Source organism: Mobula birostris, chromosome 5, assembly GCF_030028105.1.
Source record: "Mobula birostris isolate sMobBir1 chromosome 5, sMobBir1.hap1, whole genome shotgun sequence".
NCBI classification, from domain to species: domain Eukaryota; kingdom Metazoa; phylum Chordata; class Chondrichthyes; order Myliobatiformes; family Myliobatidae; genus Mobula; species Mobula birostris.
This window is the reverse complement of record NC_092374.1, coordinates 18,517,445-18,532,476: the sequence shown is the minus strand read 5'-3', so window position 1 is coordinate 18,532,476 and position 15,032 is coordinate 18,517,445. Positions and strand designations below refer to the sequence as shown.

Sequence of the window (15,032 nt, the reverse complement as noted above, 5' to 3'; positions counted from 1 at the left end):
TTTACATCCACAGAATCTCCTGTCTGTTCCCCTCACTATTGAGTCCCCTATCACTACCGCTCCCTTCTTCTCTCTCTTTCTCTTTTGCACCACGGATCCATGCTCAGTGCCTGTAACCCGGTCGCTGTGGCATTCCCCCAGGAAGTCATCCCCCACAAAAGTATCCAAAGCTTTCAGGGGAATGGCCATAGGTGTGCTCTGCTCTAACTGCCTATTTACATTTCCATTCCTCCTGACAGTCACCCAGCTACTCACCTCCTACAATTTTGGGGTGACTACTTCCCTGTAACCCTGCTCAATATTCTCCTCACTCTCCAAAGGGAATCCAGCTGCTGCTCCAGATCCCTAACACGGTCTTCAAGGAACTGTAGTTGGATGCATTTCAGGCAGACGTAGTTCCCTGGGAGACTCTGGGTCTCCCAGGACTCCGACATCCGGCATGAAGAACACACAACCGCCATTTACTTTACCACTACAGTAAGAGAAAAACAAAATGTAAACCTTAACAGAAGCTTACCCAGAACCAACACCTCCTCCGAGCTGAAGCCTCCTTTGAGCCAAAGCCTGACGCTTTTACTGTCGCCACTGACCTGCCCCCTACAATGGCTGCTCCACTTGTCCCTCCTGGACTTTTATTTAATTTGCAGTGCTTTACTCCCGCCACTGATAGGGCCTCTGCAATGGCCAAACGCCCACAAAGCTCTCCTTTTAAACAAGCGTCACCGACCTGCGAGAAACCTCTTTGCAGTGCTCTGCTCCCACCGCTGATGATTTGATTAGGAGAGCATCCCTCCACAGCCTTCAGTCTGGCTAAAGCAGAGCCCTGCACTGACCACTTCTACCCCCTACCCAGTGGACCTATTGTTTCAACCTGTTCTTGCCCCTCTGAGTTTATTTAGAAACACAGATAATCTACAGCACAATACAGGCCCTTCAGCCCACAAAGCTGTGCCGAGCATGTCCTTACTTTAGAAATTACCCAAGGCTACCCATAGCCCTCTAATTTTCTAAGCTCCATATACCTATCCAGGAGTCTCTTAAAAGCATATCGCCTCCACCACTGTCACCATCAGCCCATTCTACACACTCACCACTCCCTGCGTAAAAAAACTGTGCCCTCTCCTGTTAGCCATTTCAGCCCTGGGAAAAAGCCTCTGACTATCCACACCACCATTTCTTCCCGTCTTGACTCAATCCTGCCTCCTCTGGTCCCTTCCCTTCCCATGTACGTCCGTGATAATCCTGATGCCCTCCTCCACCTTGACAACTCCCAATTTATTAGTTTCAAACAGCTCATCCTCACCACGAGCATTCCATCCCTTTATACCTCCATCTCGCTCAGGGCTCTCTTTATCTTCCTTGAGTGGAGGCCCAGTCAGTCCACTCCACCAACACACTCATTGAGTTGGTAGAACCTGTCCTTAGGGTCAATATTTCCTTTGGTTCCGCTCACTTCCTCCAAAATAAAAAGTTAGTCTCCATAAGGGGCCTATCTACTCTCATCTTTTTTTGGTCACATGGAACAATTCTTCATCCAGACTTATTTAGAATGAACCCCTCAACTCCTTTCCTGATACACTTACCACTCCATTGATGATGCATCATGAATCCTTGCCAAAGCCAAAAAGTTTATCCACTCTGCTCTCAGATTCATGTTGCAATCTGTCTCTAACACTTTCCTCTTAAGACATTTCTGTCTCTATCTCGGAAAAAAGCACATATATAAAGAGCGCTGTCACATGAAACCACCAACCATAATCAAGGACCCCACCATCAGGCTGTATACGTTTCTCACTACTGCCTTTAGAAAAGAGGCTTAGCTTCCAGGTTCAGGAACAGTTATTACCCAACAGCATGGCTAACTTCACTCATGTCCTCAGTATTATTTATTTATTTGTTTGTTTGCTTGTTGCTGTTGTTACATTTTGATTTTTTTCCCCCAGCTCAGGCTGGTAAAACCTGAGATACGGGCATAGCCAAGCACACTCATTTTTCAATTACTAGGAAGTTTTTGGTCTATTCTAGTGGTGTTTAGTATCGTGGCTCTCTAGAGATTTACATAAATATTGCTGTGTAGCCCTAATTGCTTAATCCTTTGTGAAGTGACTTGGGGATGACACCAGTTATAGATATTACTCTTTGGACAATGTATACACTGTCCATGTACCATAGTCTTTCAAGCACCTCTTTTAATTCAGCAAATTTCTGGTGTTTTTTCACTTATTGATTTCTATATGTTACGTGTGCTTGGAATGGCTATATCTATTAAGTAAGTCATTCTTGTTTGTCTATTCTATAGTGGATGGTTATTGTGGATTGTCCTGTCAGTAATATTGGATAGGTCATAATATTACTTGTAGTATTCTGACTCTAAAACTGGATCAGACTTTAGAGTGAGGTATGGTGATTTTATAAGTTTGTATTTCAAAGCAAGATTTTGGTGAATGATGTTTGCCACTTGATTATGCCTGTGTAAGTAATCAGATTGAGTTAAACTGCTACAGGATCCTGTAATGTGTTGGATTGTTTCTGGTTTCTCTTAGTATTTTCGGCATTTATTATCTTGAATTTGTTGGTCTTATATTATGTATTTTCGATAACTTTTTCTGTTAACCAACTGGTCATGTATTGCCATGAGGAACTCCACTGTTTCTCGGAAGAAGTCTCTAACTCTGAGCCAGGTGTTTGACACATCTAGTCTGCTCAGATCATGGGTATTTCACTACTATTGTTATTAAAGTTATTATTATTATTATTATTCTTTGTCTTTGCTATTTACACAGTTTGTCTTCTTTCACACATTGATTGTCACTCTTTGTATGTGTATAGCTTTTCATTGAGTCTATTGTGTTTCTTTGCTACTTTGAGTGCCTGCAAGGAAATGATTTTCAGGGTGACATATACATTCTTTGAAAATAAATCTATTTTGAACTTTGACATTCTTCCAATGCCCAAGTCCTCTGGTGCCCTTCCACATCCCAGAGACATAAATGTTGTTAGATTAATTGCCCCTAGTCCGTGGTGGAATATGATGGAAGCTTGAGAAGAGGTAACAGGGAAGATCAGTGGGAAATGGGATTGCTTTGTGATAAGAAGTAGTCTTGATGGACCAATGTGGCCTTCTTCTTTGTCAAAGAGAAATGTAAAGGAAAAGATTAGCTTTATTTGTCATGTATACATGGAAACCTACAGTGAAATGTGTCATTTCTGTCCAATCAAATCAGCGAGGATTGTGTTAGGCTGCCCGCAAATGTTGCCATGCTTCCAGCACCAAAGTGGCTTGCCTGCAACTCAGGAGCCCTAACCGAATGTGGGTGGAAACTGGAGCACCTGGGGGATATCCACATGGTCATGGGGAGGACATGCAAACTCCTTACAGGCAGCAGCGGGAATCAAATGGTGAAAGCTGGCATTGTTGTGTGGTATACTAACCACTACTCTGCCATGCTGGTAATTAAGTGATCCAGAGACAATAATCTTCAGAGTAAGTGTTGGGGAATGAGACTGACAGGAGCTGGCATAGACTTGATATGCACCGATTCTAGACTTGCTCTCTCTAAAATCTCCCTCTATCCTCCTTTAGTTGGTTACACAATGAATGATCTTATCTTTGAATGGCAAGAGAATGGGCCAGTACAGGTTGCCGAAGGACTCACCTTGCCACAGTTTCTCCTAAAAGAAGAGAAAGATTTACGATACTGCACAAAGCATTACAATACAGGTAAGGCCTTATCCTGAATAAGCAAAAGTAAATGGGGAAAGTTGTGTACGCTGGGTCATCGAAGATTCTTGAGTCAGAGATTGAGTCAAGGTATGTGGAGAGAACAGGAAAGTGATCTTGGGCACATGACTGGATTAATCAAGATCTTATCAAACAAACCTATTGAATATTGAAAGGCCAAGATAAAAGAGATGTGGACAGGATGTGTTCTATGGTGGTGGACTTCAGGACCAGGATCTGACGAAGGGTCTCAGCCTGAAATGTCGACTGTACCTATTCCTATAGATGCTGCCTGGCCTGCTGCATTCACCAGCAACCTTTATGTGTGTTGCTTGAAGTTCCAGCATCTGCAGATTTCCTCGTGTTTGCATAATTCTACTCCTATGTCTTACGATCAATCTTATAATTTGGCAGAGAAAATGCTGCTCCTGGTCTTGTTTCTTCTGTGTCTTTTTATTTTCTAGGCCAGTGTGTATCCCACATCAAATCATTATAACTATATTAAAAAAACAGAGTTGTTGCAAAGTTTTAAGGAGCACGGATACAGCTGAGTCAAGTTTATTGTCAGATGCACAAGTGCAGGTATTTGGAGGTCCAATGAAAAGCTTCCTTGCAGCAGCATCACAGGCGCATACCATCAGATGAGCAGCATTCACAAGAAAAACAAAAAATAAACATGAATTGTGTACAATTTTTCCAAGAAGGAACATAATTGCAACAAAAAATCAATTTTAGCGCAAAGTGATCCAAGTGGTAATAACGTTGCTAAGTAACAATGATTAGGAGTGTGCAAGTTATTTCAAGAACCAAATGATTGAAGTGCAGGGCCTTGAAAATATTTTCAGCCCCCAAACCTTCGTCAAATAAGTGAGTGTTACACCCAGGGATTTTGCTCAATTTAACTGAGAAATTTTATTTGTGAATCACATGCTCCTTTTTCACAGTAGAACATAAAGAACGGAGAAAATTGTAAAATATGAAAAACTAAAAATTCAAAACCTGAGAAGTCAGCAGTTCAAAAGTGTTCACCACCATTTGCTCAATACTTTGTTGAAATACCTCTCGCATCTATTACAGCTAGTAGTGTTTTTGGATAAGCCATTGCACAACTTAATGCAACAAGATTTGCTTATTCCTCCTTGCAAAATTGCTCAAGCTGTGCCAGATTGGACAGCAGCCTTGAAGTCTTGCTACAGATGTTTTATTGTTTTAAGATCAGGACTCTGAATGGGCCTCTCAGGGACATCAATTTTCTTCATTTGAAGCCACTCCATGGTTCCTCTGGCAATGTGCTTCAGCTCGTTGTCCTACTGAAAAACGAACTTCCTCCCCAATGTAAGCTTTCTGGCAGAGGCTAGCAGGTTTTTATCTAGGATCTTTCTGTATTTAGAAGCGTTCATCTTCCCATCAATCCTGACCAGATTTCCAGTCCCTGCTGCTGAAAAGCATCCTCATAGCATGATGCTAAATCCACCATACTTTACAGTAGGGATGATCTTATCTGTTAGATTTATGGCACACGTTAGATTTATGGCACATGTAACACTTAGTTGTTGAGGCCAAAATGTTCCACTTTTCTCTCATATGACCACAAGATATTCTTCCACATCTTTACAGTATCTTCTGTCACGAACCCCGTGACGGGAATAAAGAACCAGCAGAGATGGAAAACACTTTGGAGGCCAGTATTGCTATTAACTAATAATATTTATTAGTAACTATGCAATACTGTAATATAAATGTAGATAAATCAAACAGGTTAGCAATGATTATGTATATATAAGTAAGTAAATCAGTTAGTGTGGAAATATATGCATGAAAAACCAAGCTTCTTTATGTCTAGGGGTAAAAAGATACAGTCTTACGATGATGAGTAAAGTTCAGTTCAGTTCAGTTCGTGGTATTTAGTTGAGTAGTGATGGAGAGAGAGAGGGAGAGATTTGAGTCTTCAGGTGAGCTGACACCGTCAATCTTCCCGTTGTCCTTCGAAGTCCTTCAAAAGTCATCGACTGTGATTTTAACAAAGGGGACCGGTTTTCTGTGGTGGAGCTACCCGCCCCCAAGGCAAGGGTGGACACATGGATAACTCCCCACCAGTCAACCCTTTTCCTCCTTCCACTGCAAGGGTGATGGATCGATCCACCTGATCGATCCTCCAAAACCCACTTTTCTGCGGGCACAACAATGCTCATTCAGTGTCCAGATCATGTGTCTGAGGTCTGTATCATCTGACCTCCTATTTTATCTTCCCATACTGAGCATCAACTGTCATTCAAATAACTCCTCCTTCCTTTGTCTGTGTAAGAAATGCAAGCAGGCAAAAGTCCTTGAAGGAAGTATCAACAACCTGCCGAAAATCATAACATCGAGTGTCTATTAAATAACACCGCCTTCGCTCACCATAGCAACTTACGAGCTGCTCGGTGCTGTCTCCAACTCCAACTCAGTAGAAATCCAAAGTTACTTCCAATGCCTTAAAGTGACAGTCCAACAGTTATTCTTCATCTCTCTCTCTTTTACAAACAAACTGTTGGTGTTAAATAACTCTCTCTCTCTTTTCAAAAGCACAGTTCGTAGGGGTACTTCAGGACCCCATCACACTTATAAATGACTCTTTGCAAAGCCTTTACGAATAAGGGTATGATTTTTTTTTAGCAGTAAGTGTATCATAAATATAATAACAATTTCCGATTTACAATTTTACTTGTTTTTGGGCTCTACTGTGAAAAAAGGAGCATGTGATTCATAAGTAAAAATTCTCAGTTAAATTGATCTAAGTCCCTGGTTGTAATTCTCATTTATGTGAACAAAGGGTCGGGGGCCGAATACCTTTTCAAGGCACTGTAGATGTTCTTGAACCTTAATGGTGTGATAGATTTTGATTAGATCGGCTTGATTTGTCACATGTATATTGAAACATAAAGTGTTTGTGCCAAATCAAATCAGCATGGATTGTGCTGGGCAGCCTGCAAGTGTTGCCACGCATCCAGTGCCAACGTAGCATGCCCACAACTCATTAACCCTAACCTTACGGGTCCTTGGAACGTGAGAGGAAACCGAAGCACCTGAAGGAAACCCAGACGATCACACACAAACTCCTTACAGAAAGCAGCAGGAATTGATTCCCGACCAGTGATCACTGGTGCTGTAAAGCGATGCACTAACCACTACAGTACCTTGCTGCTCTTACATTAATGTATCATGATTTGCAATAATATTAATTATGAGCAAGGAAATAGAAAGGAGTTAAGTAACAAGGGAAGATAGCAATGGTCTTAATATCCTTTAAGCTCTGCTAATTAAGCTGTTTAAGATGAATAAGCGATATGATATAATATAGAGATAGGAATTTGCTCCCCAGACTGCATTTGCTGCTAATAATGGAGTCTCTAGTGCTAGCTATTAGACATTTATTATGAAGGATTTCCTCTTCTAAAGGAATAAGTTAGAGAAGGTTGTTAGAATTCCTGACAGACGGCTTGTTTTCAAGTAAAGTGGTGGTATGATAGCATAGCAATTAGTGCGTTGCTATTACAGCCCGGTGCTTTCCAGAGTTCAGAGTTCAATTCCAGCGTTGTTCCATAAGGAGTCTCTGTACGTCCACTCCATGAGAAGAGTGTGTTTTCCCCACATGCTCCGGTTTCCACACACTGTCCAAAGATGTACGGATAGGTTAATCGGTTATTGTAAGTTGTTACACAATGAGTTTAATATTAATCAGGTTTGTCGAGGGTTGCTGGGGCGACATGGCTCAAGGGGTGAGAGCACTGTATCGCTAAATATATAATCGCACAAATCAATAAACAAATAAAAAAAAGACATTATAAATCACATATTCACATTTCCAGCCCCCTCAGTCAAGTTTATTGTCATATGCATAGGTGCAATGAAAAACTAACTTGCATCAGCATTACAGGCACATAGCATCATTTTAGCAACCTTCACAAGAATGGACATATTTAAGGTGAGAGGGAGAAAGTTCAAAGGAGATCTGTGAGGCAAGTATTTTTACACAGAGTGGTGAGTACCTGGGAAATAACCTTAGGATCAGAAGATGTAGGAGAGAATTAGGCTATTCAGTCCATCGAGTCTGCTCCACCATTTCATCATAGCTGATTTATTGTCCCTCTCAACCCCATTCTCCTGCCTTCTGCCCGTAACCTTTGACGTCTTGACTAATCAATAACCTAAGAACCTCCGCTTTAAATATACTCAATGATTTGACCTCCACAGCCATCTGTGGCAATGAATTCCACAGATTCATCACCCTCTGACTAAAGAAATTCCTCCTCACCTCTCTTCTAACTGGACATCCCTCTATTCTGAGGCTGTGCCCTCTGGTGCTAGATTGACACACTACAGGAAACTTCCTCTCCACATCCACTTGATCTAGGCATTTCGATATTCAAGATTTTAGTGAGATCCACCCACCACTATTCTTCTAAACCCCAGCAAGTACAGGGTCAGAGCCATCAAACGCTCCTCATGTGTTAAATCTTTTATTCCCAAAATCATTCTCATGAACCTCCTCGACCCTCTCCAATACCAACACCTTTCCTTAGATAAGGGGCCCAAAGCTGCTCACGATTCTCCAACTGTGGTCTGACCAATGTTTTATAAAGCCTCAGCATTACATTCTTGCTCTTATAGTCTACTCCTCTCAAAATGAATGGGAAGATTACATTTGCCTTCCTTACCACTGACTCACTCTTCAAGTTCACCCTCAGGGAATCCTGCAGAAGAACTCCCAAGTGCCTTTGCATCTCAGATTTTTGAATTTTCTCTGCATTTCAAATATAGCCCACACCTTTATTCTTTCCCCCAAAATGAATGGCCATAAACTTCTCTACACTATATTCCATATGCCTGTTGTTTTGCCATTCTCCCAATCTGTTTTAGTCTTTCTGCAGACTTCATGCTTACTCAACACTACCTGCTCCTCCACTATCTTCATATTGTCTGCAAATACAAAGCCATCAATTCCATCATTCAGATCACTGACATATAAAATGAAAAGAAGCAGTCCTAACACCTATGAAACACCACTAGTCACCAGCAGCCAACCAGAAAAGGTCCCTTTTATATCTGCACTTTGCCTCCCACCAGTCAGCAAATCTTCTATCAATGCTAGTACCTTTCCTGAAATTCCATGGGCTCATATCTTGTTAAGCCTCATGTGCAGCACTTTGTCAAAGACCTTCTGAAAATCCAAGTAAGCAACATCCACTGACACTCTACCCTACCTGTTATTTCCTCAAACAATTCCAACAGATTTGTTCGGCAAGATTTCCCCTTAAGGAAATCATACTGACTTTAGCCTATTTTATCGTGTGCCTCCAAATATCCCAAAATATCATCCTTAATAATGGACTCCAACATCTTCCCAACCACTGAAGTCGAGCTAAAAGGCCGATAGTTTCCTCTCTTCAGCCTCTCCCCCTTCTTGAAAGTGGAGTGACATTTTCAATTTTCCAGTACTCTGAAAGCATTCCAGAATCTAGTGATTTCTGAAAGATCATTACAAATGCCTTCACAACCTCTTCAGCAATCTTTTTCAGAACCCTAGGTGTAGTCCATCTGGTCCAGATTCAATATCTAACTTCAGACCTTTCAGCTTCCTAAACATCCTCTCCTTATTAATACTAACTACACTCACTTCTGCTCACTGACACTCTCGAATTTATAGCATACTGCTGTCTTTCACAGTGAAGACAGATGCAAAATACGTATTACGTTCATCTGTCATTTCTCTGTCTCTTTTTACTGTTTCTGTAGTGTAATTTTCTAGCAATCCTATATCTCCTCTCGCCTCTCTTTTACTCTTTATATATCTGAAAAAATCTTCTGGTATCTTCTTTTATGTTATTGGCTAGCTTACCTTTATGTTTCATCTCTTCCCTCTTTATGGTTTTTTTAGTAGCCTTCTGTTAGTTGTTAAAAGCTTCCCAATCCTCTAACTTCCCACTATTTTTTGCTGTATTATATGCCATCTTTTTATTTTTATCTTCTCTTTGACCCCTTGTCATCCATGGTTGCCTCATTCTCCCTTTAGAATACTTCTTCATCTTTGGGGTGTATCTATCCTGCGCCTTCCAAATTGCTCCCAGATACTCAAACCATTGCTGTTCTGCCATCATCCCTGCTAGTGTCCCCTTCCAATCAACTCAGGCCTGATCCTCTCTCATGCCTCTGTAATTCCCTTTACTCACTGTAAACCTGATACATCTGTCTTTAGCTTCTCCGTCTCAAACTGCAAGGTGAATTTTATCATATTATGATCATTGAATCCTAAGGGTTCCTTTGCCTTAAATTTCCTAATCAAATCTGATTCCTGACACAAAACCCATTCCAGAATTGCCTTTTCCCCAGTGGGCTTAACCACAAGCTGCTCTAAAAAAAAAGCCATCATGTAAGCATTCTACAAATTCCATTTCTTGGGATCCAGCACCAACCTGATTTTTCCAGTCTACCTGCGTATTGAAATCCGCCATGATGATTTTAACATTGCCCTTTTGACATGCTTGGTCTACATCCCATTGTAATTTGTAGCCCACATCCTGGATATTGTTTGGAGGCATGGAAATAACTCCTATTGGGGTCTTTTTAGTCTTGCAGTTTCTTAGCTCTACCCACAAGGTTTCTACATCTTCAGATTCTATGTCACCTCTTTCTAAGGACTTGATTTCATTTTTTACCAAGACACACCCTACCCCCTCTGCCTACCTGCCTGTCCTTTTATAACATTGTGTATCCTTGGATATTAAGCTCCCAACTATGAACTTCTTTCAGCGATGACTCAGTTTGCCTATCACGTCATACCTGCCTAACTCTAACTGTGCTACAAGATCCAAAGCCTGACCACTATAGCACCCTAAATGTGCTGCCAGATGTGCTAGAGCCAAATACAGTAAAGGCTTTTAAGAGGCTCTTGGATAGGAACATGAAAGTGCAGGGGATGAAAGGATATGAACACTGCGTAGCAGGAGGGCTTAGTTTGGTTAGGCATTTAATGACTAGTTTAATTTATTCAGTACAACATCGTTGGCTTAAGGGCCTGATCCCATGCTGTGCTGTTTTTATATTCTATGTTTGAAATATAAATTAATCATAATTTTTGCAAGAAAGAACACAATTAGAACAAAGGTATCTATGTCAGTGCAAACTTGTCCAAATGTTCCTAAACTATTGTGATTAGGGCTGTGCTGGTTGGTTCAAGAAACAAATAGTTGAATGGAAATAGCTGTTCTGTATCATATCTTCTAGATATATCTTTATTTAGGAAGATTGTTGATAGGCTGAATAACCTGAAGGGCTGAATGGCCTACAGTTGACCCTCCATTTCCAAAAGAAGTTGAGGAGTTGAGAGTAGGTCCTTGGAGTGTTTGTAACTGTGTGGTTGTGTTTCAGTACTGAAGACAGAGCTTGAGAAAACTGCAATTTGTAGTTTAAAGTACTTTTGTCTGCATGTTAGATTATCTGGGGAAGCCTTTTACTGCACCCACACTTGGTTTGTATCAAATTTATGGATACACAAATTTTAAATCACTAAACATTTTCTCTGTTAAGTCCTTAGGAGCACAAATTTACGCAGAATAATTTCAAGTGTATTCCATTACAAGTAGCAACAGCCAGCAATAACCTGTGTACTGGGAATTTCTGAATAATGTATGAGGCTGTTACCAATAAATCCAGCATTTCACATTTCATTTTAACCGCCAGTGTAGCAGGTCTCTATGGCATAACAATATTTTTGTGGATTGTTTAAATAGCTTGTTAAAATATACATTGTCACCATCTCAAAAAAAAGCTGACAATGAGGTTTCTATTTCTCAGTCAGTCTACACCTCCTAATTTTATGGCTTCCTTTGGACAGATAATGTGGCAAGAAATAATGAGATGATTTTTCTGATTCTCCAGTTCCATCTGTTTCCTCTTTTCCTGGGTGACTCTGGCTCATGCTGTACAAAGCTTATTGACCATGGCTTTCAATACTGGATTGTAGAGATACCTCTCTGGTACACTAATTCAGCAATCTAGGCAAATAGTCCTGCTACAAATGAGTTTAGTTCCAATTATGTTAAATAGTGTACACCTTAACAAAGCTTTCACCAGAGACAGGAGAGATGCTGGAAATCCAGAGTAACACACAAAAATGCTGGAGGAAATCAGCAGATCAGGCAGCTGTATTCTGATGAAGGGTGTCAGCCCAAAACTTCGACTTTCCCTTCTTACATGCAGCCTGACCTGCTGGAGTGTTGCTAAAAGTTTTACCAATACGATTGATATTTGAAGAGCAGTTAGAAAATAGGTCTTTAATGCAGGTTCTCCTCCAATTCACTAGAACCCTGACTTGGAAGTTTATTGTCATTAGATCTGAACCTGGAAGTCCTTATCCAAAAGCATTGTTGAAGTGCCTTCACCACATGGATTACAACAGTCCAAAATGCCAATTCACTACCACTTAGACAAGGACAATTAAAGATGAGTGATAATTATTGATCTTACTATTTGCAACATATCTAGAAAAATGAATAACAAAATATTACTGGTAGCATTGAATTAAACATTTACTCCTCATTTTTTTTTGTATTAACAATGAAGAATTATACTCATCTCCGACATCTTAACGGTTTCAAATTGTTAGATTGATTGGTGCATGGATTCCTCTGCACAAGGTCCAATAGTATAGGAGCATGGAAATGTAGAAAGTCAAAACAGGAGTAGTTAGTATAATGGTATTACAGTGCCAGCTGTAAGATTAGGGATCACTTCTTGCAGTTGTCCATAAAAAGTTCATATATTCTTCACATAACCACATGGGTTTCCTCCAAGTGCTCCAGTTTCCTCCTACATTCTGAAGGCTTATGGGTTAGGGTCAGCAAAAGGCATGCTACGTTGATGCCAGAAGCATGGCGACACTTGTAGCCTGCCTCCAGCGTATATCAGACCTGTGTGTTGGTCTTTGAAGCAAACAAAGCATTTCACTGTTTGCTTCAATGTTTCCACGTACAAGGTAATCTTTCATCCTTTTCGGTCTCTTCTCCTTTCAACAAGTTCATTCATTATGTGCAGCAGTTTCTCTCGCTCCACTGCCAGTATTCATCATCTTCTCCTTACACTCTTCCGGACAGATCACTTCCTCCTGTAGAAGGCACTGAAAACAATTACAATACCTGGACTGTCTTTGGCTGCTTGATCAAAGCCATTCGTTCCATTCTCTCCATCCCTCTCCCCCCTTATCATCATCATCATTATGTACTGTATCGAATTGACATGCACATTCATGGCCACGATTGTTCATGGCAAATATTTCTACAGAAGTGGTTTGCCATTACAAGACAGGTGACCTCTGCTATTATCAATACTCTTCAGAGATTGTGTGCATAACCAGGAGCAGCCAGCTGTTCATACGACCATCCACCACCTGCTCTCATGGCTTCATATAATGCTGATCAGGGGGTTAAGCAAGTGCAACACCTTGCCCAAGATGACCTGTGGTCTAGCAGAGGGAAGGAGCACCTTACACTCCTTTGGTAGAGATGTATCTCAACCCCACCATTCTACTTTCAAATTGACCATGTCTAATCATTCAAATTCAACACCATCTTTCTTCTTTCCCAATATTTCTCTTGATCCCTCCATCCCTAAGAATCATATCTAATTATTTTTGAATATGTGTAATAGGTTGGCTTCAACTGCTTTTTATGGCACATAATTCCATACCTTCATCCTTCTCTTTGCTAACAAAATGTCACCTCATCTCCTTCCGACTTGCCAGATCCCTGACCCTTACACTAGGACTTCTGATCCTGAGCTCCCTACCTTTGAGAACATCCTTCCTCCATCTATCACAACACAAGAGATTCTGCAGATGCTGAAAATCTATAGTAATATACACAAAATGCTGGAGGAACTTAGCAGGCCAGGTGGCATCTATGGAAAGAACAAACAGTTGACATTTCAGGCCAAGGCCATCAGGACTGGGAAGGAAAGAGGAAAAGTCCAGAATAAGAAGATGGAGGGAAGGAAAGGAGTACAAGATGGAAGGTGATAGGTGAGTCTAGGTGGGGGAGAAGATGGGTGGGTGGGGGAGGGGTGAATTAAGAAACTGGGAGGGGAGACGTGGAAAAGGCTGATGAAGAAGGAATCTAATAGGAGAGGAGAGTGGAACTTGGGTGAAAGGGAAGGATGAGGGGCACTGGAGGGAAATTATAGGCAGGATAGAAGAAGAGAAGGGTTAAGAGGGGACCAGAATGGGAAATCGAAAAAGAGAGAAAAGGGAAAGGGAAAAAATTACCGGAAGTTAGAGACATCGATGTTAATTTAGATTTTACCCACAACAGTGATGTCATCTATAGATAACATTTGAGCTGTGCCTAGCCACGCAGCCATGAGTGTAGACAGAGTAAAGTAGTGGGCTGAATGTGCATCCTTGAAGACTGCCTGATTACCTCTGCATAAAATTGCACAAAAATGCTTCAAAAGAAATTGACATTTGTACTATGACATGTCATTCGAAAGTTCACATGCATTGGGTCTAATATACATCTATCTTTCTTATGTCTCTATTTAAACTCTTGCAGGAAAATTCACATGTATTGAAGTGCGATTCCATCTTGAGAGACAGATGGGTTACTATCTCATTCAGATGTACATTCCCAGTCTTCTGATCGTCATTCTCTCCTGGGTGTCCTTTTGGATAAATATGGACGCAGCCCCTGCAAGAGTAGCCTTGGGTATTACCACAGTTCTCACAATGACCACACAAAGCTCTGGATCTCGAGCTTCTCTCCCAAAGGTAGGAGGCCATTTTTTTTCATAGAATTAACTAATGTCATCTTCAAAATTAAAACCGTTAACTATTAAGCACTTAAGCACCTGGTCACTTTTGTACCCCACTGAACAAAAATATTCTATATAGACATAATGTATGATGCAGGTTCAGGCTGAACTTGTAGTCCTCGGGAGGGGGAGCTTGTGATTGGGGAAAAGACAATTCTGAAATGGGTTTTATGTCAAGAACCAGATTTGATTAGAGAGTTTAAGACAAAGGAGCCCTTAGGATGCAATGATCATAGATAGATAGATAGATAGATAGACATACTTTATTGATCCCGAGGGAAACTGGGTTTCGTTACAGTTGCACCAACCAAGAATAGAGTATAAATATAGCAATATAAAACCATAAATAATTAAATAATAATATGTAAATTATGCCAGATGGAAATAAGTCCAGGACCAACCTATTGGCTCAGGGTGTCTGACCTTCCAAGGGAGGAGTTGTAAAGTTTGATGCCACAGGCAGGAATGA

The 15,032-nt window shown here is 40.9% G+C and overlaps 1 protein-coding gene across 7 annotated transcripts in view; it reads left to right on the top strand.

Moving 5' to 3' along the window:
• glra3 (glycine receptor, alpha 3) overlaps positions 1-15,032 on the top strand; it is a 203,135-nt gene that overhangs the window by 161,139 nt on the left and 26,964 nt on the right. For all 7 annotated transcript variants that reach the window (XM_072257115.1, XM_072257114.1, XM_072257112.1 and 4 more), the window contains exons 5-6: positions 3,584-3,721; positions 14,305-14,519. In XM_072257115.1, coding sequence (XP_072113216.1) covers positions 3,584-3,721; positions 14,305-14,519 — 353 coding nt within the window. The remainder of the gene's footprint in view (positions 1-3,583; positions 3,722-14,304; positions 14,520-15,032) is intronic.